Source organism: Lepus europaeus, chromosome 2, assembly GCF_033115175.1.
Source record: "Lepus europaeus isolate LE1 chromosome 2, mLepTim1.pri, whole genome shotgun sequence".
Taxonomy (NCBI): Eukaryota; Metazoa; Chordata; class Mammalia; order Lagomorpha; family Leporidae; genus Lepus; species Lepus europaeus.
In genome coordinates this window covers 8,016,022-8,041,633 of record NC_084828.1, presented here as the reverse complement: position 1 = coordinate 8,041,633, position 25,612 = coordinate 8,016,022, and the positions used below count along the sequence as shown (strand labels likewise).

The following is a 25,612-nucleotide window of genomic DNA, read 5'->3' as shown; positions in this document are numbered from 1 at the left end:
AGTACTAAGCCCTCATTCCTTGTTAGGCAGTCACCAGTAAGTAGTGGATGCCTGTCTATTGGAGGAAGCTTTATGCCACACCAGTGTTTCTATGATTTGCTAAGCAGTGTAGCTGTAATGTTTGAGTCCACCATATATATAACTCCTGATCAAGCGACCAGATGATGATACTTAGAACGTGTTGCCAGTAGTTGAGATGTGCCATTGGCACAGGAGGATCTGTGCTATGAGAAGGGCTTGTAGCTGAGTTACTGAGGTTGAGATGTTTTGAATCTGACTGAGCAGCTGTGAGGACAGCTAGGGGTAAAGCGTCCAGCCTCTTCCCATGGGGCAAGGATGTACTCTTCAGCTGTTCCACAAGACCAGGCTTCCTGTCTGCTGTTGTGAAGCCAAGGATTGAGATGCCCAAGGAGAAAAGAAGTAGAACATCTTAAATTAATACTAGAAAAGATAAATAAGAGGATTAAAGTCATGAATGCTAAGACTTCCGAAATAGTTTGATCCTAAAATATTAGGAAATAACAGTTGGAACCTTAAGAAAAGATTGAATGTTGACCAGATTAATATCTAAAAGGGTAAAATAATGCTACTCCACATTACAGCGTGACTATACTGGTCTGTGTACTTCATGTGTACCACTTGTAGAACCCTGCTGCCTCTTTTTAGATGAGGCTAGGGAGGCCAGCAAAGTGTTCCCAGATACTAGGTGGAGGTGATGGAGCCAGACTTGAGCCCAGGAGGCCTTGATGCAGAGTCTCTGCTACTAGTCACTATGAGAAGTGATGGTAGAATAAAAGAATATGAAAGTTGAAAAATTTAAGAAGTAAATGATCCAAATAAGCATTTATGAGGAAATTATTATCTTTACATGACATGCAGATTAAAAACCGTGAGTTTCTCTTTCATACCCATCAGATTGGCAAAAATTAAAAACCTCGTAATACCAAGTGTTTGAGAGGATGTGGAACAAAGGAAACTTTGATACTCGGCTGGAGAAAATGTAAATTGGTACAGTCACTTTGGAGAGAATTTGACAAGGTGAAGATGTGCATACCCTGCAGCCAACCTCTAGGCTCGTCCCCTCCAAACTCTCACATGTGTACCCACGAAGATATGTATGAGTCTTCATTGTAGCACTGTTTGTAAGAGTAAAGAAACGGAAACAACCTAAGTGTCCATCAGTAGGGGAATGGATAAATGATGGTATATTCATACAATGGACTTCTCTACAGCAGTTAAAATGAATGCGATGCTGAGTGAAAAAACAAGTTGCAGAATGATTTGTGTAGTATGCTATTTATATGATGTTTAAAAACATGCAAAATGTGCATATCCATCATTAATATAGAGTGTATATTAAAAATGTTTTAAAATGCATGGGCATGTTATACAGGAGCGGAATGGCTGTCTGGAGAGAGGGGGAACGGTGTGGAGATGGGAGGGCTGACGCACAGTGGGTATCAACTGTAAAAAATTTCTGCAAAAGGAGCTGAAGTAAATATGGTAAAATGTTTATTTCTTGCTAAGTTGGTACACGGTATTCATTATGTTAATGTTGATTGTACTTTTATGTATGCTTGAAATATTTGATAAAAAGTAAAAAGTGCAACAAACATGTACATAACAGTGATCAGTAAACATCAAGGAAAAAATAAGTGTGAAATAATCATGAAAGGAGAGCAGTACGACTGTTTTCAGGCCAGCGGCAGAGGGTAGGAAGCCTGGAGTGAAGTCTGTGTGGAGGCACAAATGCTTCATTCAGAAATGGCCCCGGTGGCTGCTGCGGTAGTCTAGTTTCTCCCCTGTGAATCCTTCTGGCTGAGGAATATGGGCAGTGTATGCTGGGATACCTGGCGTGGATGAGATGTCCCTTTTATTTTGGTCTTCTAGAAGTGAACTTTTTAAATATACTTTGGTAACTCTTGGGCATTTTAAGAATGAGTACATTTTCAGCCCTGAGAAGGAACTAGGAAAAATGGAACTGGATGTACCCATGGCTTCCATGGTTCTTCCAGCACCTCGTGCTATTTGTGTGGTGTGGGCTTATCCAGCCCACAGTTTAAGCTGCTCCTGTGGGCCTGGGATGAAGAGTTTTGAGTTCCTCACTGGAGTGTTCTGAACTGGACAGTGGGAGAGCTTAGCCTTGAGTGCTTCTGCGTTTACGATGGAAAATTACGGAGTTTTCCAGCTGGTTATTGACTTGACCTTTTGGCATTTGTTTGTTAACCCATCCTGTTGTATTCTCTTCCAGTAGATCCCAAATGTGATTAGTACCAGGCTTAATAACTTAATAAGCAAACTTAAATAACCCCTTGATTTTTCCCCCCTGAATTTCTCTGAGACCAGAGGCATAAAGCCTGTGTGTGTGTGTGAGAATTTAAAAAATCTTGTGCATCTGGGGAACCTTAGTTTGAGTGTACTGGTCGGTGAATTATTCACTCTGCTCTGTCAGCTTATGTGGTCTCTATTTGAACGTAGAAGCTCCTACTTTTCTTTTGAGAAACATTTAACTTTCCTCAGTCTTCTTTGGGGTACACCCCGTTTTGATATGGTAAAATACTCAGAGTAGAGAAGACTATACTGAAAATGCTTGTCTGGCTCAAACGTGTTCCCTGATCCCCTCTCGTTAGATTCTTGAGTGTTTCTGTGATATTTTGTGCCCATATAATAATTTACTAAGTTAAAACAAATGAAATTGCCATTTTTTAAGTCAGAGTATAGGCAGTTTTCATTTGGATCAATGTAACGTATGTCTTTTTTTTTTTTTTTTAACATGAGTAGGAACATAGTACACATCCTGTTGTATATCTTGCTCTTTTTATACTTAAATCTTGGAGCTTGTTGCAAATCATGTTTATAGAGATATATACCTTGTTTTCACAGTTGCTTAGTATTTTACTAAGGTCTACAGATGCAATCCATCAGTTTTTATTAGTGTATAATCTGTGCGTTTATATTCATATATGGATTACTTATATGTTCATTAGTAAATAGATTGTATCCAGTTTTTAAAAGTTAAATACAGCTCTGTAGTGATTATCCATTTATTTACATTCTGCACTCAGATGCAAGTATATCTGTGAGATAAATTCCTGATAAATTTCTTTTACTCAGTTGAATGGAAGAGTATATGTAATTTTAGTAACAGACACTACTTGTTTAAAATGTATTATGTTTATTTGGTTGACAGTTATTGGTTGCTGTATATTTGGCACTAACCATTGCATTTGAATCCTGTTGTTGCTTGGGTTTAAGTTTCAGAAACTTGGGGAGTAGTTATTGCTACTTAGTTGTTGTTCTGATCAGACTCTGAAAGTAATGATTTTTAATAGGGACAAAAAGCCAATAACCCTTTTATGGCTTGTAAAGTTCTTACATGCGCACAGGGTGCAGTTACAGAGAGTTCATAAATAGCATCTCCTTCCCCTTCCAAGTCCAGAATCAGTTAGGAGGGGGACACAGAAGACGGGCTAATGAGGACCAAGCAGCACCTTCCTTACTGATACAGTCCTGGAGACTGCACCTTGAATCTCATAGCTCAGTGGCTCGTTAACTGTCTGACTCACAGCGCCCTGGAAAGGGGATAGAGTGTTTTGCTGGTGTTCAAGATCCCAGAGAGAAAAACCGAATAAGGCACATGTAATCAGTTTCGCTCCCCACTACTAGATAAATTACTGTTCTACTCTGGGGATAAGTTAGTGAGAGTGGGAAAGAAGAGAACATTCAGGCATAATTAATTGAGCAAGTCCATATGGAAGCTAGAGGAAGGAAGAATAGGTATTCTTTCCTAACTTGATATTTTAGGGCAAAATGCAGCATATGAGGTAACAGATTAGGGGTGCTGGAGAATTGAAGTCACTGCCCCACATAATAGCAATAAGTTGGAGCGCCTGTGCTAGATCATTGTTTCTCACCCTCAGGTCGGTAACTTTCATGTGTTTCACAGCCTTTAAGAGTCAATAAACGATTTGCATCTGTTGAGTCTTCCTGTTTTCATGGCTGTGTTGTGCAGGGCATTGCTACTGCCAAAGTCAGACCTGCTCACCAATTTAGACCCCAGGCTGCAGTCGTGTAGATGAGTGATAATATGTAATTTACATGTCCACTCTACTTTAGTAGTAGAGTATGGTCACATGACAGTAGAAATGGAAATTTACCAGTATTACTATTAATTGCTTATATACACTAATAAGCATTGTCATAACACATGCTATTATAATGTTAATAAAAAGTATAACACTATTCTAGTTATGCTGTTAAAATTACAATAAATGACATTCAACATTGGTTTAACAAATATCACTGGGATTCTGTTAATGGCTGGTGTCAAAAATTAGTACAAACACATGGTCCCTTTGTTCTCAAGCAGCATAAAGGCGCCTGATAAGGAGGGAAGTAGCAGTTATGAAACAGTGCCAAGTGGCCTGAGTACAAAAGAGGGAGAGGTGCCGAGGGACAAGACCACCAAGGGTCTTAGGGTCTCCATTGAGGCTGCTGGCCTTTAAGAACACTGGTGACAGTAGGGGATTTTAATCCAGGAGGCAACTGAGCTGTTAGTACTTCAGAGAAGGTGACGCTGTAGAGGAGAGTGAATTTGAAGGTTTGTAGCATGGTTGTGGGTTAGAAGGCTACGGTAGTGCTCTAGGCCAGTGATGGTGGTGGCTTGGAGCTTGGAGATAGCGGTGGAAATGGAACAGTGGAAGGGTTCAAGATGTTTGAGAGAAAGTTGATAGAAGTTGCTTTGTTTTGATGTTGGGAGGAACAGTGATTGACACTGCTCAAGACTGCCTTAAGCTTGATGGACTGTGGGCCCACTCACTGACGTTGGCCTCACTGAAAGAGAAACAGATTTATAGGAGATAGAACTTAACTTTGCTCTTGGACATACTGAAATGAAGGGTGTTTAAAGCATACGTATTGGAATGTCATATACAGTAAGTTTTTATGGGTCTGGAAATTGAGGGTTTTGGGCAAGAGACATTTTTAAGATAGCCAGATGATTTGAAGTTGTAAATGTGGATGAGATTGCTCAGGGAGGTGATTTTCAACTTGGACTGCATACTTGGAATCACTTGAGCTTTAAAGAAATACCACTCACTGAGATTTCAATTTAATGCATCTAGGGTAAAGCTTGGACATTAGGCTTTTAGATGCTTTCCAGAGAATTCTAACATGCAGACAAGATTGAGACTCATTGGTCTACAGAGTGCATTATACTGAGACTGGAAGAAGAACGAGGGTTGAGTCTTGTTAGACAGTTAGAGGAGGGGGACCCTGCGAAGATCCTGCTGTTAGGAGGAGGCCAGAGTCAGCAGGAAAACTGGCAGTGTGGTGGCATGGAAGTAAGTGAGGGTGGCCAGCAGTGACTGCTGCTGTAGAGAAGCCAGTCTAATGGAAATTGGACTTCACAGTAAGGGCATCTTTAATTATCACAGCTGTCAGTGGGAAGCTTAGGAGAGAAGTGGGTGAGGAAATAAAATGGAGATGGCTAGCCCAGGCCACGTGTAAAGGTGTTGGGGGAGAGACCGACCGTGGAGCTAAGAAGTGTGGAGGATGAGGATGTTTTGACTGTACTTAACAGGCAGTTCCACTAGTTTAAATGGTGAAGAAGAGTTAGCCCGTTCACCGGTTCTGGAAGAAGGTGGCTGTAGGGTTGTATAGTCAGTGGCTCAACAGCATCATCAGAAGTCTAGAGTTTTCCAGCCTCAGTGTGTGACTTTACTCTCAGGCTGCCCTCCCCGCCTCGGGTGGCAGGCTAAATACATTGATTTAGACAGCAAGCCAGGTGTTAAAGTCTCCAGTAGAATGGGGACACCTTGTTCCTATACTCTTTTAAGAAAACAAATCTTAATACACATGAAAAAAGTATACAAATCAAGTGTAATGGTTGAATTTTCAGAGATCAAATAACCATAACCAGCACCCTGATTACAACCCTGTACCCCAGGGATCCCCCTTGTGCCTCCTTGCAGTCACTGCCCACTTCCTCTGCATAGGGTAACTGATATCCCTGAATTCCATACGTTCATTTTGACTGTTCTTGTTCAGTGTTAGTGGAGTCATATCTGTGTGCTTCTCTGTGTTTGACATTTCAGCATTGTTAGTGAGATCCATTCATAACTGCACGTAAAGTGTTCATCAATTGCATGAATATACCACATGCTATCCATTTTATTGTTGATGGGCATTTGGGCAGTTTCTGGTATTTGGCTTTTACAGTAGTGGGGTTGTGACTGTGTGTGTATATTCATTTCTACTGACTGTGTAACCACGCAGTGGAATCCCTGCAACAGAAAATGGGCAGCTTGTCATTTTACACTCCGACCAGTAACATAGGATTTGGTTCCATGTCCTCACCAGCACTTAACTATCGTCCATCTTTCATCTTAGATGTTTTGGTGGGTGTGTAGTGGAATAATACTGTGATTTTAATTTGCATTTCCATAGGTTGATTAGGGATATTTAAATTGAGTATCTTTTTATAAATTTATTGACCACTTGGATATTCTCTTTCGTGAAGTGCCTGTGTAAGTCTTTGTTGTTTTTCCCCCTTTTTTCTGTTGAGTTAAATGTCTTACTCATTTGTAGGAACTCTGGTGTTCTGGATATGAGTCATTGGTTGGACATATATGTTGCAAGTATCTTCTCACACTCAGTGGCTTGCTTTTTCATTTTGAAATTTTCTTTTCACAAACAAGTTACTTATTTTAATATAATACAATTCTTGAATTTTTTTCTTTGTGGTAAGCACTTTTTGGATTCTGTTCATAATATATGCCTACTCTGAGGTCACCCAAATGTTCCATGTTTCGTCTAAAGTTTTTCTGACTTTGACATTTCTACTTGCAGTCTGTCTGGGATTGGTCTTTGTATTTATTGTGAGATAGGGTGTATGATTCACGTGGATGTCTGGTTGACTCAGTTCCATTTAGTAAAGGTACATTTCCTCCATGCACCGCAGTGTCACCCTTGTCAGAAGTTAGGTGACTAAATGTAGGGTCAGTTTATGATTTCTCTGATAGTTGGGTTGTCTATATGTAGCTTTATTTTTTATTGTTGTATATAGCCTTTTGGTAGGCATTGATAGCTGGTAGTATAAGTAATCTAGTTCTGTTCTCCCTTATAATCCCTTTTTAGAAGAGAATGATAAAGCAGCAAATCTCAATCTGTGTCAACAGGGAAGTAAAACAAGAAAAAGTGGTTAAGTCAGTGAGGTGGACCCCTTAAGAAGAGAGTAGGAATAGTTCAACAAGTAAGATGGAGTGAGAGCAACAAGTAAGGTGGGGAGAAAGTTGGGCACTTGAATCAGTGATTTGGAGTTTGAACACTGTTGAGTGGTGTTTAGTTCCCCCAGGTGCCATAGTGGGTGGCGGAGCTGAGGCAGAAGAAGCAAGCCACCGAAGAAAAGGACACTAGGAAGCTGAGACACTAAAGTGTTAGATCAGTTAGTACCGAACAGTTAACAAAGTCCATTCTCTAGCAAAGAATCCAACTTAGTATCTACCTTAGAACAGAACAGAATCGTTATCTTCATTTTACAGATGAGGAAGTGGGTCCCGGGCACTTTAATAGCTTCCTAAACTCCTCAAGAGAATTAATGGTTGAGTTAGTCTTAACCCAGGGCCCATGTCCAGTATCCTTGCTCAGTTGAGCGTAGCTTAGCTCGTGTGTTGCATCAAAGACCTGAGAGTTACAGTTTTGAAGATCAGAGGTCTTGCTGAAATGCAAAAGTAGTGTAGAGAAACATGTAAATATTAAGAAAGTATGCGTAGATAAGATGTTGATACGAAGTACTCCAGAAATGTTAAAAGTACTTATTCCTGGGTAGTTGTGATTGTGACTCTGGGTGAGTTTTTCCCCTTTGTTTCACTTTTCTGTATTTTCCAAATTTCCTATAATGGACGACTGTGGTATGGATTTTTAGCAATTCAGATGTATTTTTTATTAGATGCCATACATAGAAAATTCAAAAAGTACAAGTGGATACATACTATATAATATTTTTGTAATGAGAGAATAAAAATATTTATATATTTTATTTTTCATTTTAGAAATGCGCTTGGTGATGGAAAGAGAGCCATTATTCTGAAGAACAACTGGCCTAAGGTAGGTCTCTTCTGTGTTTTACATTGAGCAAATAATGCTGTGTGGCTTTTTTTTTTAAGATTGTATCTATTTATTTATTTGAAATGCATAGTTACAGAGAGGAAGGGAGAGACAGGGAGAGGTCTTCCGTCTGCTAGTTCACTCTTCAAATGGCTGCAACAGCCAGGCTGTGCTAGCCTGAAGCCAGGAGCTTCTTCCAGGTGTCCCTCATGAGTGGCAGGGACCCAAGCTCTTGGGCTATCTTCTCTTTTCCCAGGCACATTAGCAAGGAGCTGGATTGGAAGTGGAGCAGTTGGGACTTGAACTGGCACTCATATGTGATGCCAATGTTGAAAAATCTGTTTAAAGGATGTGTTGACATTGTGGATGCAGTTATGCTGAACTGAGGAATAGGAAAGGGAATCTTCAGTACCTTGGTCAGAGTGGGTACTCAGGACAGCTGTGAGAATATCTGCATGTGTGCTTGTGTGTGTGGGAACACAGGAGCACCCACAGGCAGTCTTGGTATACCTTAGCAATGGAGAAGTAATGTCTATGCTTTCCATGCCTGAGAAACTCTCATGGGCTCTTCAGCCAGATCCGAATGCCTTAAGGGCTGATTCTGAGGCCAGAGTACTGTTTATGACATCTGCCATTCTATGAATCTGCTGTGTATCCCACTTCCCATGTTGGATCGTTCTCTTTTTTAATTCTATCAGTTAGTATTAGCAGACACTAGTCTTGTTTATGTAATCCCTTTGACACTTAATCCTATCATTATTAGCAATTGTGAACTTAAAGTGATCACTTTGAGTAGTAGGATGGCATTGGTACATGCCACCTTAATGGGAATGAATTGGGATCCCCTGGCACGTTTCTAGCTCTACCATTAGCACGTTTCTAGCTCTGCCATTAGGGATAAGTCCAAGTGAGCATGTGCTGAACTGTACATCTCCTCCCTCTCTTATTCCCATTCTTATTTTTAACAAGGATCACTTTTCAGTTAAATTTAAATGACTAAGAATAATTATGTGTTAATTGAAGAGTTCAACCAATGGTATTAAGTAGAACAAACAAAAAAAAAATACTAAAAGGAATAAAGTAGTAAGTTGTTCCTCAACAGTCAGGACAAGAGCTGATCAAGTCATTGTTTCTCATAGTGTCCATTTCACTTCAACGGGTTTCCTTTTAGGTGCTCGGTTAGTTGTCATCGATCAGGGAGAACATATGATATTTGTCCCTTTGGGACTGGCTTATTTCACTCAGCATATTGTTTTCCAGATTCCTCCATTTTGTTGTAAATGACCAGATTTTATCTTTTTTTACTGCTGTATAGTATTCTATAGAGTACATATCCCATAATTTCTTTATCTAGTCTTCTGTTGATGGGCATTTAGGTTGATTCCATGTCTTAGCTAGTGAAAATTGAACTGCAGTAAACATTGAGATGCAGACAGCTCTCTTATTTGCCAATTTAATTTCCTTTGGGTAAATTCCAAGGAGTTGGATGGCTGGGTCATGTGGTAGGGCTATATTCAGGTTTCTGAGGAATCTCCAAACTGTCTTCCATGGTTTCTTAACCAGTTTGCATTCCCACCAACAGTGGATTAGTGTCCCTTTTTCCCCACCTCCTCGCCAGCATCTGTTGTTGGTAGATTTCTGTATGTGAGCCATTCTAACTGAGGTGAGGTGAAACCTCATTGTGATTTTGATTTGCATTTCCCTGATGGCTAGCGATCCTGAACATTTTTTCATGTGTCTGTTGGCCGTTTGGATTTCCTCTTGTGAAAAATGTCTATTGAGGTCCTTGGGTCATCTCTTAAGTGGATTGTTTGTTTTGTTGTTGTGGAGTTTCTTGATCTCTTTGTAGCTTCTGGTTATTAAATCTTTATCGGTTGCATAATTTGCAGATATTTTTTCCCATTCTGTCGGTTGTCTCTTCACTTTTCTGACTGTTTCTTTTGCAGTACAGAATCTTCTCAGTTTGATGTAATCCCAGTTGTTAATTTTGGCTTTGACTGCCTGTGCCTCTGGGGTCTTTTCCAATAAATCTTTGCCTGTGCCTATATTTTTCAGGGTGTCTCCGGTGTTCTCTAATAATTTGATGGTGTCAGGTCATAGATTTAGATCTTTAATCTATATTGAGTGGATTTTTTATTTATCACTCGTATGCAGGGATGGTTCAGTGTGATACACCACATTAACAAACTGCAGAAGAAAAACCAAATGATTATCTCAATAGACGCAGAGAAAGCATTTGATAAAATACAACACCCTTTCATGATGAAAACTCTAAGCAAACTGGGTATAGAAGGAACATTCCTCAGTACAATCAAAGCAATTTATGAAAAACCCACGACCAGCATCATATTGAATAGGGAAAAGTTGGAAGCATTTCCACTGAGATCTGGTACCAGACAGGGATGCCCACTCTCACCACTGCTATTCAATATAATACTGGAAGTCTTAGCCAGAGCCATTAGGCAAGAAAAAGAAATTAAAGGGATACAAATTGGGAAGGAAGAAGTCAAACTATCCTTTTTTGCAGATAATATGATTCTTTGTTTAGGGGATCCAAAGAACTCTACTAAGAGACTATTGGAACTCTTAGAAGAGTTTGCAAAGTAGCAGGATATAAAATCAATACGCAAAAGTCAACAGCCTTTGTATACACAGGCAATGCCATGGCTGAGAAAGAACTTCTAAGATCAATCCCATTCACAATAGCTACAAAAACAATCAAATACCTTGGAATAAACTTAACCAAGGATGTCAAAGATCTCTATGATGAGAATTCAAAATCTTAAAGAAGTACAAGAGGATACCAAAAAAAATGGAAAAATCTTCCATGCTCATGGATTGGAAGAATCAATATCATCAAAATGGTGTATGTTATTTGTAACGTGAGTACAGGATACGAACTAATAAGCCTCAAAAGTGTTCTCAAAAACCTTTAATTTTGAAGGGTATGTTGAAACTATTTTGTTTGCAAATGACAAAACCTGACTCTGATGTGGTTTAAGTAAAAAAGGGAGTTTGTGGGGGTGGCGCTGTGGTGTAGGTTAAGCCTCTGCCTGAAGTTTTGGCATCCCATATGGGCACTGGTTCAAGCTCCGGCTGCTCCACCTTTGATCCAGCTCCCTGCTAATGCACCTGGGAAAGCAGCAGAAGATGGCCTAAGTACTTGAGCCCCTGAACCTACTAGGAGACCTGGAAGAAGCTCTTGGCTTGAGCCTGGCCCAGGCCTACCTGTTGCGGCCATTTGGAGAATCTCTCTCTCTGTCTCTCTGTCTCTTTCTGTCTGTAGCTCTGACTTTCAAATAAGTAAGTAAATAAATCTTTGAGAAAATAAAAAGGAGTTTGTTGACTAATACAACTGAAGAGTCCAGTGGTTAGCCTCAGGAGTGATTGGACCCAGGGCTGCACACGTGTTTTTTTTTTTTTCTCTGTTTGTCAGTTTTGCTTCCCTCTTTATCAGGTTTGTTTGTTTGTTAGTTTGACAGGCAGAGTGGATAGTGAGAGAGAGAGACAGAGAGAAAGGTCTTCCTTTTTGCCATTGGTTCACCCTCCAATGGCCGCGGCAGCTGGCACATCGCGCTGATCCAAAGGCAGGAGCCAGGTGCTTCTCCTGATCTCCCATGGGGTGCAGGGCCCAAGCACTTGGGCCATCCTCCACTGTACTCCTGGGCCATAGCAGAGAGCTGGCCTGGAAGGGGGACAACCGGGATAGAATCCGACGCCCCAACCAGGGCTAGGACCTGGTGTGCCAGCACCGCAAGGCGGAGGATTAGCCTGTTAAGCCACGGCGCCGGCCTCTTTATCAGTTTTGTGTTGAATCTTCTTTCTTGCTTTTCTCACTCTGATTTTATCTAAGTTATATTCTTTACTCCAGTACACTGATTGTCTTCTCCGGTGTCTGATCTGTCTTAATTTATCCAATATATTTTTCATTGTAAATGCTATAGTTTTCATCTCTACAAGATAAATTTGAGTTTTTCTTTTATATTTCACGTTTCTTAATTTGTTCGTTTTTTTTTTTTTTAAGCTTCTTGGACATATAGAACGTAACTATAGGAACTGTTTTAGTGCTCTTTTCTGCTAGTTCTGTCATCTGTGTCGTTTGTGGTTGTTTTCAGTTGATTGGTTTTTCTCATTGTAGATCATATTTTCCCTCTTTGCCAAACTGATAATTTGGTTGGATGCCAAACGTTGTGAGTTTCATCCTTTTCGGTGCTGAATGTTTTTCGGTAAATGTTCTTGAGCTTTACTTTAGGATGGGTGGAGTTACTGAGAAACAGCTTAGTTCCTTGGGTCTTAAGCTGTGTGAGTGGGACCATGAGAGCTTGTGTTCTGGTCCTTCAGTTCCCATTACTGAAGCAGACCATTTCTGAATTTCATGAATTCAGACATTTTCCAGTCTGGTTGGTAAGAATAGGAATTATTCCTGGCTCTGTGTGAGTGCCGGCTGTTATTTCCGGTTTGCCTGTGACTGAGTCTTTTCCTGATCTTGGGTGGTTGCCCCGGTGCAAGTGCTCATCAGTCTCCATTATAGCCGCAAAGGGGCCCCTCTCCTGTTTCCTCTCTCGGCAGCTCTTTCTTCTCTGGTCCCCTGCCCCTAAACTTAAGCTGCCTTGGTGCCCTGGACTCAGAGCTGTGTCTCTTTGCCTCAGATAGATTGCCAGACTGCCCAGGCTCCATCTTTCTGTGCTGAGCCTTGGGGAGCTCTGCTTTGTAAGCTGGAGCTAACATGGGGCTTACTTGGTATGTTTCTTTCCTTTAACCAGCATTCTCTTTTGTTGCCCAGTGTCCAAGATCTTGCTAGCCATGTTTTCCTGTCTTTTGTCTTTGTTTGAGGTAGGAGGGTAAATCTAGTTCCTGTTATTCCATCTTGGCCAGAAGTGAAGGGCATAGACCCGTGTGGCTTCATTTAAAAAAGACTTTTCCTTTGTGGTAGGAGCCCCATCCTGATGCCACTCAGAGTTGTTAATTCCAGTGAAACAAGAATCTCTCTCAGTGTGTATCTAGTAAACCTGAGAGACGCCCTGACCTCTCCTCAGTCACAGCCTGTTGGCCCTGGTTGGGTTGGAACACCAAGAACCCCCAGTACTGTCTCGACTGTAAGGATTAGGGACTTGATGGCCCCTGAATTAGAAGATGTTAGGCAGCCAGGGCTGGGGCAGGCTGCAGCCAGGAGCGAGGAGCTTCATCCAGATCTCCAGCATGAGTGGGGGCCCAGGGACTTAGGCCACTTTCTGCTGCTTTTTCCAGGCCATTAGCAGGGAGCTGGGACAGAAGTGGAGCAGTTGGGACTCAAACCAGCACTCATGTGGGATGCTGCCTTCGCAGACAGTAGGTTTACCTGCTACACCACAGTGCTGGCCTTAATAAACTCTTTTCTCAAACAGCAGAAGTGACACTGGGTTTTATAAGTTTTAGGGTAAAGGATCCAGTGAAACATAAGAAAATTTAGGGGGAAGGGTGGAAAAAAATGTGTTCTCTTCAAATTCTTAGGTATGGTTATTTCTTGTCATTATTTTCTAGGCTAGCTGTGTTTTGTGTGTTTTGTTTTGTTTTGTTTTGTTCAGTTGTCTGAATTTTTAGGTTGACAGATATCTGATGGGTGGTATTTCGACCTTGTAGCGTATCTGAGAGATCTCTATCTTACATCTCCTCAGGCATCAGGAAACAGGGCCTGCACACTTCAAGGAGAAAACAGAGTTTAACAAAATGAAATTTGAGGTAGGCTCCCAGAACTAAGCCTAAACAGCTGAGCTGCAGAGGTTCTAGAATTGGTAGGCTTGAGTCTTAGAGCAGGAGTGTTTATGCACCAAACCTGTATCAACACATGTCACATGATTGTCTCTGCTTTCTTTAGTAGTAACCTGACCTTTCTTAAAAGGCTCACTTATTTTTAATACTGTATTTTCTACTAGATTCTCATTCAATTAAAATGTCCTCTATAAAATATATAATAAAGAAGAAAGAGTTGGACAAGATATCATAAAATCAGGATTTCTTGATTTGCCTTTTAGTAAGTCTGGCATTGGGCCTATCTTTGCCCTTATTCCCTTGTCAGTCCCCTCTCCAGTGGAGATTGTGTGTCTACAGTGAAGTTCAGTTTGTGAGAAGCTAGGAAGGGGGCTTATTGAGTTAGTCCAGGTTTCATGCCCTTAGCTTTCCAGATTAAAATGTTTGTGCTTCATATAGAAAAGTTCCCAAATGAGTAAATGGAACCAGTGAGGGTTTGGCTTCTATAGCAAACAAAAAAGACCAAAAAAACCCTTATCATTGGAATTCATAGTAAGGCAGTGGTTTTTGGACTGTTCTTAAACCCAGGGATAAAATCACTGAACGCTGGTTGGAGGGAGCGAGAGGGCTGAAGGGTCTGGCCTGTGTGCGCCCTTATCTGTGCCTGTGCTTTTCGGAGGGGACTGTTCTTCCAGCTCCAGAAGTCTTTGCTGTGCAGAGCGTAGGGAATATAATGACTTAGAGACTGTTACTTCTGCCCTGATGTGTGTTGAAAAAATTGTTACTCCTTTATAATGAATTTTGTACTTTATTTGACACAACATGTTATATTTCATCTTTCTTAGTATAATAAAACAAAAGTTGAATTGTTTCCTAGAGGTGCAGCAATCTCTAAAGGAAAAATATTGATCTCTAGCCAGTTGTTAAAAAATTTTTGCCTGTTTGTAACTTTTCACTTAGCTCATTAGAGGATTTATTTTCTGAGATATTAACATTTTTGTTTATTTTACATTGATGGGGCCTAATCTAACATTTTAAGCAAAATACTCTTCCTTATCTTTTTTTTAACTTGAGCATATTTTTGAGAAAAAAATTAAATTTATCTTTTTGGAACAGGGTCATTATCGTTATTGTGATGCTCTTTCTATGCTGGGGGAATATGACTGGGCCCTGCAAGCAAACATAAAAGCTCAAAAACTCTGTAAAAATGACCCTGAGGGAATCAAGGATCTAATTCAGCAGCATGTAAAGTTACAAAAACAAATAGAAGACCTACAAGGTATTTCACCTAAAATTCTTTTGGTTAAAGTCAAATTCCCTTTAAGACATTTGAAGGTGGGTTTCTTGGATTCATGGAGAACTATAAATCAATACTGAGTTGACTTGCACTTACTCTGTTATGTTATCTTGCTCAGGTCACTTAAGTTTTCCATTTTCATCTGTATATAATTAGTACTACAATCCATTAGGTAGTTGTACATGATTTAAATTATTTAATTGAGACAATCTGCAACCAAATTATTGTTATTTATTCTTCTGTAGGAAAATATCCCTTCCAAAAATTCTGAATAAAATAAAGACTTTTTGAAACAACTGTTTTAAGATTTTCCCTCCATTATTAAGGGCTTTTCCTAAAGAAGAGGCCCACCAGTGGGTTGATATTTTTGTACCAGGGTTGCAGCCAATTCTATAGCATGCTGAACATGAAGGCACACATATGGCAGAAATTGGCTGTGCAGGCTTAGGGGTTGGGGATTTTCCTTCTCCCATGTTTTCTCTCTTAAGTCATCTTGCTTTCTCCAATGCCTGAAATTCCCTCAGTGTGTACGTACATTCAGCCTATGAGTCTTTCCTGTTCTTTCTTCTTTGGGTATTTAACGTCTGTAGAGCTGAGCTGAGCAGTTGTGTTTCACTGGCAGATGCTGCCATCCAGCATAACATAATTCTGAGATTGTGAGCTCCTTGAAGACAGGTATCATCTCAGATGTGAATTTATGTATGGCTGTCATCTTCCCAATGATAATATGAAATGGGATGTCACACAAGGTTTCTGTAACATTCTGTTGACACTATACTAAAACTGAAAACATTTAGAAATGAACAGTTGCTTAGATTTAGTTTTGAGTTTCCTAAATTTGATGCTTTTGCTGTCAACTTAAAGGAAATTTGAAAATATTTAGAGGTCTCTGTTGTCAGTCCATTGATTACTCTGTGTGTGTGTGTGTGTGTGATTGACTTTTATAGGTCGAACACCAACTAAGAATCCACTTAAAGCCTTTTATGAAAGCAGGTGAGTTAACATCAGGTCAGTGGTTACTACTTGGAGTGGCTTTGCCCATGAATTTAAAAATCATTTGCATTTATGGACTGAGTACTGATAGCAACCACAGTAAGGTTGGGGATGGAGGGAAGACAGATTGTTTTTCAAGTGTCCTGCCTAAGCTCAGGTGCCCTACAAGTTGTCAGCTTCATTTTGCTGTTTGCAGAACCACTTGGGTGTGGTTGTGTGATCAGTAGCCTGTGCTTGTTAACTGCATGTTATGCTTGAATAGGGCCAGTTTGACCATGGTGGTCCTGGTACACAGCCTGTGTCTGTGCCTTTGCCCGCTGATCTGGAAGCGTCTGCCCCAGCCTCCCAATATCTTGGCAAAGACTAGGGCACTTCCTGTCGGAAATAGGCAACACGATAGGTGAATATGCCCCCAAGAAGACAAACAGCAGCTGGGGTTCCATCTTTGCTTACTTGGCAGTTGAAATAGATAAAGCTCTTTTCCATGTGGTGGCCTGATACTTAAGATACTAAAGTTGTGACTTAGTTATTTTAATATTGGAACTCAGCATACTCATACTTTTCTTGAAATGTTCTTAATTTTGTTTGCATTTAATACCAAATTTAAAATAATGTTATATATAAAGCCCCACTTCAGAGGTAGGAGAGCCTTTTTAAAACAGTAATTCCTTGCTTTCAAGGAAAAAAAAATCCTGATTGCTGCAGCCTATTTGAAGGATAGCATTTTAAAATGCATATTAATTAATAGGAATAAAATGATCATTCTTTATCCCTTCTCAGGGCCTATAATCCTAAGACTTTATCAGCACCTGCATTTAGTACTTCACTTAATTTTGTGGAGACAGAAAGAGATTTCAGAAAAACTGACCGCAAAATGGCAAACAGTGGTAATCAGAATATAAAGGTAAGTGGAGTTAGACTAAAAGTACTTGTATTGATCGTGTTGTATTTTTTTTTTTCTTTTTTTAGACAGGCAGAGTTAGACAGTGAAAGAGAGAGAGACAGGGAAAAAGGTCTTCCTTCCATTGATTCACCCCCCAAATGGCTGCTATGGCCAGCGCTGCACTGATCTGAGGTCAGGAGCCAGGTGCTTCCTTCTGGTCTCCCAAGCAGGTGCAGGGCCCAAGCACCTGGGCCATCCTCCACTGCCTTCCCGGGCCACAGCAGAGAGCTGGCCTGGAAGAGGAGCAACTGGGACAGACCGGCGCCCCAACCGGGACTAGAACCCGGGGTGCTGGCGCCACAGGCGGAGGATTAGCCTAGTGAGCTGTGGTGCCCCGATCGTGTTGTATTTTTACAGTAACATTTTGGTGATAATGGGAACTAAATATTGACTGATACAAATCCTTTTTTGCCTATTGTTATCAAGAGAATGATTCTCTTTTTATACAGCTACATAAAAATAGTATTTGAAAGTCACAGAATTTCTCTTGAAAACATATTTATGTGTTTCTAAAATATTTTCTCTAAATGTCATTTTGCCACTTAGTCCTGTTGGTATGCCCTCCCCTTTCATGTGTTTCACCATATGGTCACTTGGGAATGAGTAACAGTAGGTCTGGTGGCCTGGTCAGTCCTGCCCCTCAAAAATGTTCTGGATTTTTCTTTCCTTCCCTTCCCTATTTTGAAGCTGCGTGATCACCTGGCATCACACCAGCCCACCCGGTACTGAGCTGATGGGCCTGGCAGGCACTCCTTTCCCACTATACCTGTGGTATTTCTGTAGCCTCTCTTCCCTGGACAGCAGTGGTCCTTGATTCCTGTCTGTCCCCAGCAGAAGTCTTGTTCTGATGTTTCCTTCAGAGCACCATGAGGCCTCTAGCCTGCCCTGACCAGGTGTGCCAGGTGGCCATGTCTAAACTCCTCTCTGAACTGTGGTGCACACAAAACTCAGCAGCTGTCACCCTCTCCACATTTGTACTTCTCCTCAGGGTTTGAGGAAAGAAAAAGAAAATGGTTTTTGATGCTGTGAGTGATGGGCATTGAAGGAAACTTTTCCAACTCGCTCTAGTGCTTCTTATAATACTGAGAATCTCTGAGGCTGCCTTTGGCTAGGTTGAGGAGCATAGGGAAAAATGGGATCATTTTTTATAAAGATTTATTTTATTTATTTGGAAGACAGAGCTACAGAGAGAGGTAGGGACAGAGAGAGAGGTCTTCCATCTGCTGATTCACCCCCCAGATGGCTGCAACAGCCGGAACTGTGCCAATCAGGAGTCAGGAGCTTCTTCCGGGTCTCCCTCATGGGTGCAGGGGCTCAAGGACTTGGGCCATCTTCTACTGCTATCCCAGGCCAAGGCGTTAACCTGCTGCGCCACAGCGCTGGCCCCGGGATCATGTTATTTCATTAAGGACATACTGAACAACTGTCATGTGCCACACCTCATGTTGGCAGCAGAAATAGAACTTGTCATATCCCATCATGATCTCTATCATTAGGTATTATTTTGTGTGTTTATACGTTTAGGCTTAATAACCAGCTGCATATTTTAGGTGCTTGGGTGAATTCTTCATGGCTGTGTTTTTTGAAAGTCTCACTGATCTCATTTTCCCGGGCAGGCGGTAGATGAGGCTTTGAAGGTGGATGATTGTGACTGTCACCCTGAATTTTCTCCTCCACCAAGTGAGTATCTCTTTCTCTTAGGGAAATTGTTGCCAAGTAAATGTAGAGTGGACTCAACTTTTTTAAAAAAATTGTTTTTATTTATTTGAAAGAGTTAGAGAGAGAGAGAGAGATCTTCCCTCCACTGGTTCACTCCCCAGATGGATGCTATCAGAAGTCAAGAGCCAGGAGCTTCTTTCGGATCTCCATGCGGGTACAGGAGCCCAAGCACTTGGGCCATCTTTCACTGCTTTCCCAGGTCGTAGCAGAGAGCCATATCAAAAGAGGAGCAACAGGACTAAACTGGTGCCCATATGGTATGCTGGTGCTTCAACCCATGTGGCTTTAACCCTCTATGCCACATCACTGGCCCAGGTAGCCTCAACTTTTATGCCATAAAATTTGCACAAGCATCACTTCTATTGGCTGCTTTTTTTATTTTTTTAAGATTTATTTTATTTACTTGAAAGAGAGAGATAGAGACAGAGAGAGAGAGAGAGAGAAGTCTTTCATTTGGTTCACTCCCCAAATGGCCACAATGGCCAGAGCCAAGCTGATCTGAAACCAGGTACCAGGAGCTTCCTCTGGGCCTCTCATATGAGTGCAGGGGCTGAAGGACTTGGCCCATCCTCTGCTGCTTTCCCAGGCCATAGCAGAGAGCTGGATCAGAAGTGGAGCAGGGACTGGTGCTGTGGTGTAGTGGGTAAAGCTTCTGCCTGCAGTGCCAGCATCCCATATGGGCTCCAGTTTGAGTCCCGGCTGCTTCTCTTCAAATCCAGCTCTCTGCTAAGGCCTGGGAAAGCAGTAGAAGATGACCCAAGTGTTGGGGCCCCTGCACCCAAATGGGAGACCCAGAAGAAGCTCTTGGCTCCTGGCTTTGAATTGGCACAGTTCTGGCCTGCAGCACCAGTATCCCATATGGGCGCTGGTTCGAGTCCCAGCTGCTCCACTTTTTTTTTTTTTTTTTCCAAAGAAAGCAGACAACTGCTAGGTTTCTTTCTTTTTTAATATTTATTTATTTATTTGAAAGTCACAGTTATTCAGAGAAGGAGAGGCAGAGAGAGAGAGGTCTTCCATTCGATGGTTCACTCCTTAATTGGCTGTAATGGCCGGAGCTGTGCCGATCTGAAACCAGGAGCCAGGAGTTTCTTCCAATCTCCCACACGGGTGGGTGCAAGGGCCCAAGGATTTGGGCCATCTTCTACTGCTTTCTCAGGCCATAGCAGAGAGCTGGTTTGGGATGCTGGCGCCACAGGCGGAGGATTAACCTACTTCTCCACAGCGCCGGCCCCCACGGCTTTAACCCACTGTGCCACAGCATCAGCCCCTGTTGTTCTCATTGTATATTATAATATTTCTGTATTAACAGAGTTTGAATGTTTATTTTAAATCAGTGCTAAGTTGCTCATGAATTTTCATTGTTGAAAGTGAGTTGTTGCCTCTATCCAAAACTGCCCTGTTTTCTGATTGGCCTCCGCTACAAAATGTTAATATCACAAATACTATTTATCTGCCTATGGACTATCTGTGCATATGTTTTATATGTGCTTAACATATAAGAGGAAGTACATTATTTTCATCTTCTTGTAACTAATTTTCACCCTATTGGGAGTGATATTGCTCACTTTAATGGATTCTCCTTAGCCCATTTTGAACTGCTCTAACAAAAGTAGCAAACTGCATAGCTTATAAACATTTAGTTCTTACGTTTCTGGAGGCTGGGAAATCCACTATCATGGCACCAGAAAATTCAGTGAGGGTGTTCCCTCTTCCTGGTTCATTGGCTGATAGATAGCCATCTTCACTGTGTCCTCACATGGCAGAAGGGGCAAGAGAGCTTGCTGGGATCTCTTCTTACGTCTGAGGACACTGACCCCATTCCTGAGGGCTCTGCCTCATGACCTCATCACAACCAAAGGTCACACCTCCTAGTGCTGTCACCTTGGGGATTAGGTTTTCACATAGGAATCTTGGGGCAGAGACTCAAACATTCAGACTCTAACAGTGCTGTAGGCTGGTTCTTGTTTAAGTTGAATACGCCCAGTGTGTGTGTGTGTGTGTGTATATATATATATATATATATATATGTATATATATATATATATATATATGTATGTTTATGCAACTGGTAAACCTGCAGACATGCTGCAGGAGCTCACTGCTTAGCTTCTCTGGAGATGAAGGTTCCAGAGAAGCGCATTTTCATGCTTCATTTTTTCTTTCTCTTTTCCTTTAAATATATTTTTTAAACTTTTGTTTTATTTTACTTTAAAGTGGGCAAGAGAGAGAGAGTGAGAGATCTCATTTGATGGTTTATTCCCCAGATGGCCACAATTGTTGTGGCTGGACTAGGCTGAAGCTAGAGTCCAGAAACTCCCATCTGGCTCTCCCTGTGGGGTGGTATGGATCCAAGCACTTGTGCCATTCTGTGTTGTTTTCCATGGTGCACATTAACAGGAAGCTGGAATTGGAAGTAGGACTGAGACTGAAAACTAGGCGCTCCAATACGGGATGCAGGCAGCCCAAGCGGCATCCTGTGGCTGCACCGAACACCTGCCCCTTTGTTTATTTCTTTATCTCCCTTTATACTACAAGATTTTGATGAGGACTTTTCCAAAGCAGGATTATAGGCTTACATGCTTTCCTGCCTGAGGTTAAGTTAGAGTAGTTATTTATCTCCAGCATTCCTAATGTTTCTTGGGTTACTGTGGAGAGATGCTTGGTCTTCTCTCTCCTCAGAAATGCTGTTGTTTTGTTTCTTTTCTCCTAAGTATGTTGCTTCTAGCATTCACTGTGTCCTTGCCTACCCACAGCTGTTTAGTAATGGGGCACTTTTATTTTGCCCACTTTTACCATAATTTTAGGGTAGGAGACCCTGCTAGTTATCTCATCTGATGTAATTCTAACAGCCTTTGAGACACCTTTGAAGATAAAAGTTTTTTTTTTTTTTTTGAAGACAGCCTTTAATTTATAGATTTTCCAACAATTTAAGTATTGTTCACTCTTCAGATGAAGACATTGAGGCTCCAAGGTTAGGGTTAAATAGCTTTGCCTGGTGTCACACAGCCAAAATCAAACTGGAACTCTTCTGCCTTCCCAGAAGTGTTTCTCTTTTTCTGAGGCAACCAAAGCCAGCTCAGGCTTCCACTCCCTCCTGTGCTGCCTGTGACTTGCCTGTGCTCTCATGCAGACCCTCCAGGTGAGCACCCTGGCCCTCCTGCTGTCCATACTAACACTTCCGCCTGGCTGGGAGCTTGTACTCCCCTGCCCAAAAACATGCTGAGGCTTCCTACACAGCCACTGCAAGGCGGAGCCTGCACAGCTGGAGAGCTGAGTGAAAATGATAGGGACACCAGGGCCTCAGAAAGGAAAGAAAACATAAGAAAGAAAAAGCATGTCATGTAACTTTCCAGGAACCCTGAGGGCGAGGGAGAGGGAGACTCCAGGTGGAGAAAACAGACAGTGTAATCTTCAGATGTTGAGTCTGCCAAGGTGACCTGACTGAGCACTCTGCACACTTCTGTGCAAAACAGGCTACTCCAGTATCAGTTCCCTGATTGGTTCATGTAGCATATCTCATTAGCATACACTTTCAGCTATCCCTTCCTACTGACTGGCTGTTACTATGGCTTCCTAATTGGTCATTATCCCTTCCTTCTGATTAGTTCTAAATCTGTCCCTCCCCTTAATTGGCTAGATCTTTACTCTCTTTTCAGAAAGGGGGCAATCATAGAAAGCCACTTTATGTATAAAAGAGCTTCTCTGGCAGTTCTCCCTTGGAGTCCCCCTCCTGATTGCTGAGACAGGTTTCTTGCTTTCGGTAAATCTCATTTGCTCACCTTGACATGAGACAAGAACAGAGATAGCCCTCATCATCCCACAACAGAAAGTCTATAAGTGAACACCCTGCCCTGTCTTTGCAGCCCGTTCCCACCTTGCAGCCTTATGAGTTCTTCACATCACCTAAGCATAGTATTTCTCAGATGAGCTCCACTCTGGGTTCTGGCTGGTCTCTTCCAATCCTGCTTATTCCTCAAAACCATACATCAACACTGCATTCTCACAAATATTGTCCTCTCCCATTCCAGCTCATGTGATTCCCTTTCTGGGACTGACTAAAGGAGTACCATGTCAGTAACAACACAGCGTCTTCTCTTCATCATTACAGAAGTAATGTTTCTTTCCATCCCATCTGATTGTAAGCTACCTGAGCATAGGAGCTGTTCCCATGTCTCTCCGTATCTGCTATAGACCTAAATAATAATACTTACCGTAAGTTCTCTTTGTAGTAATTTTACACCATACATGGGAAACTTTCATCAGTTGCTTTTTTGTCTCACCTACTTGCAGTTACATTCACACAGTATTGCTTCTTTTACTTATATTCCAATGTAAGTATTTTTACTCTGGAGTTTGCAGGTTTTTATGTGTAGATTTCATGAACTGATACTTTTGTATTCATAGGTCAGCCTCCAAAACATAAAGGAAAACAAAAACCTCGAAATAATGAATCAGAGAAGTTCAGGTGTGTTTTTTCTCTAATTGTATAGGGACTTTATTAAGATTGTATTGGATCTAGAAATTAATTTGGGGGAATCTGCATCGTGGGGTTTTGAATGAGCCTCAGTAAATATATATAATATATGTATGTATTGCCTATGTAAGTAGGACTGTTTTACTTTAGAAAGATTCAAAACAACTGCTTTTTCTCCTTTAGTTCTAGTTCACAGTTGACATTACCAGTAGATTTGAAAAACATCTTAGAGAAACAGTTCTCTAAATCTTCCAGAGCTGCACACCAGGTAATGGAGAAGGCTTTTCCAGTGGAGTAGCAAACTGTGAACAAAATGTTTTTTGCATTAATGATGTTCTTGTTATGTTTGTCTCAAATAATTTTTTTTAGTATTTTATAGATCTACGATTCAATATTATGTTCCTAAAAAACAACACTGTCACTAAATTAAATGTTAGCACTGTCACTAAATTAACTGTTAATGTGGTAATTATATTATCCAGAGGTTTAACTAATGGTTAATACTGTTTGATTTCCAGTGATTTAACAATAATATTACCCTTAAATATTTTTCAGTGAATTAAAGCATTTCAAAATATTTAAGCACTTGTATATTTTATTATACATACTCTAAAATCATTAACGATTTACCAAACTTTTTATACTTTGGATGATTTAACACTAATATAACTTTGTATATAAAATTATTTTTTGTTATTTAGTAATGAAAATATATATTAACATGTAATAGAATGCTTGTTTTAAAATCTATGGGTCATTTTAAAAATCAGTTAACAATCTTAGATTCTGTAACGTACCTTATAAGAACTAAAACACATTTTCTTCTTTCAAGATTTATTTAGAGCAATAGAGAGAAGGAGTGTGGGGAAAAGAGAGAGATCGATCTTCGATTTACTGGTTCACTTCCCAGATGACTACAACAGCTAGGGCTGAGCCAGGCTGAAGCCAGGGGCCAGGAACTCCATCCTTGTCACCCACATGGATGTCAGGGGCCCAACTATTTGGCCATCTTCAGCTGCCTTCCCAGGCACATTAGCAGGAAGCTGGAACAGATGGGAATAGTAGGGACTTGAACTGGCATTTCAGAATCAGATACTGGCTGAACCTGCTGTGCCACAACACCAGCCCTGTAAAAACAGATTTCTAACCATTTGCATAAAATAATTTTTAGAATTTCTAAAAGTTGGGGATTTTTAAGTTAGGTTTTCCTATGTTGATGTTGATTTTACTGACTGCAAACCATAAAGGACTTAAATAGAAAAGACAGCCTGTGAAGATAAAAAGACCTTTTAAATAAATATGAGAGTTATTTTTATGCCCTCACTTATTCACTCACCACGTTTTTATTGAAGCCCCATATGCTGAAGACGGAGTAGAGTTTGGTGGTGATGTGACTCACTCTGCTCTGGTGGAACTTTCAGACAGGTCCTGTACTGTATCGAGGGAAATAACTTCCACTGAAAACAAGAGGCTGCAGGGTCTGTGTCTTAAGAATGAGAAAGAGATTGAAATCTTACTGGGTTGTGCAAGACTAGTTATCTATGGGATAGCACATCACCAACTTCAAATTTATATCTGAAAATAAATATGGCTGTCACTGAGGTTTTAAAGTACTATAGATCACAAAAACCAGCTTCACCTGAATTGCTTTTGTCCATGTATAATTTAGAGAAAAGTTCTTCTGAACTTTCAGTTCACTGGGTGGACACCAGCAGGAAGCTTTTGTTAATTTGTGACCAATCTGCTTTTCCCTGTGTAATTTGTGCAGTGGAATCTCCTTTTGAGTCTGTTTTGGTAGGAACAGTGAGGAATATAACATGCATGCTTAGTTTTCTGCTCCACTGAATGGTGCACACATGCATGGTAAGGAGTGAGAGGATATTGCTGCTTTCCCAGGTGCATTAGCAGGGAGCTGGATCGGAGTGGAGCATTCGAATCTCAAACCAGTGCCCGCCCATATGGGATGCTGGTATCACAGGTGGTGGCTTTACCCACTATGCCACAGTACCAGCCCCTATGGAACTTCTGTGACATATAGATGTTGTCACATTGCTAAAATATGAGTTTAAACTGTGATGTATGTTCATGAAAGTATTCAGATTACAAAATTTTTCTCATACAAGAGCAGTTATAGCAATTTTATTACATTTTCTTATGTTCTTATGCATTTAACCTATTGGTCTATCTCCCAATAATTTTGTATAGTTATCTGTGGCAGGAGTATTTAAAGATTTAATTCTTCACCTCTTACTTTGGAATTAATGTTTCTTTTAAAGCAGGTTGGCAGTAGTTAACATCTCATAGTGATCTGTACATAGATTGCATGTTTTATTGTACCTGATTGTTCTAGTCC

General features: G+C 40.9%; 1 protein-coding gene across 7 annotated transcripts in view; it reads left to right on the top strand.

The window, feature by feature from the left end:
* TTC3 (tetratricopeptide repeat domain 3) overlaps positions 1 to 25,612 on the top strand; it is a 123,823-nt gene that overhangs the window by 24,648 nt on the left and 73,563 nt on the right. For 6 of the 7 annotated variants that reach the window (XM_062205098.1, XM_062205142.1, XM_062205117.1 and 3 more), the window contains 7 exons: positions 8,052 to 8,106; positions 14,950 to 15,112; positions 16,078 to 16,123; positions 16,904 to 17,027; positions 18,683 to 18,746; positions 23,190 to 23,250; positions 23,443 to 23,527. In XM_062205098.1, the coding sequence (XP_062061082.1) occupies positions 8,052 to 8,106; positions 14,950 to 15,112; positions 16,078 to 16,123; positions 16,904 to 17,027; positions 18,683 to 18,746; positions 23,190 to 23,250; positions 23,443 to 23,527 (598 nt within the window). Of the gene's footprint in view, positions 1 to 915; positions 1,039 to 8,051; positions 8,107 to 14,949; positions 15,113 to 16,077; positions 16,124 to 16,903; positions 17,028 to 18,682; positions 18,747 to 23,189; positions 23,251 to 23,442; positions 23,528 to 25,612 lie in introns of all 7 variants that reach the window. The other variant, XM_062205124.1, reaches the window with a different exon arrangement.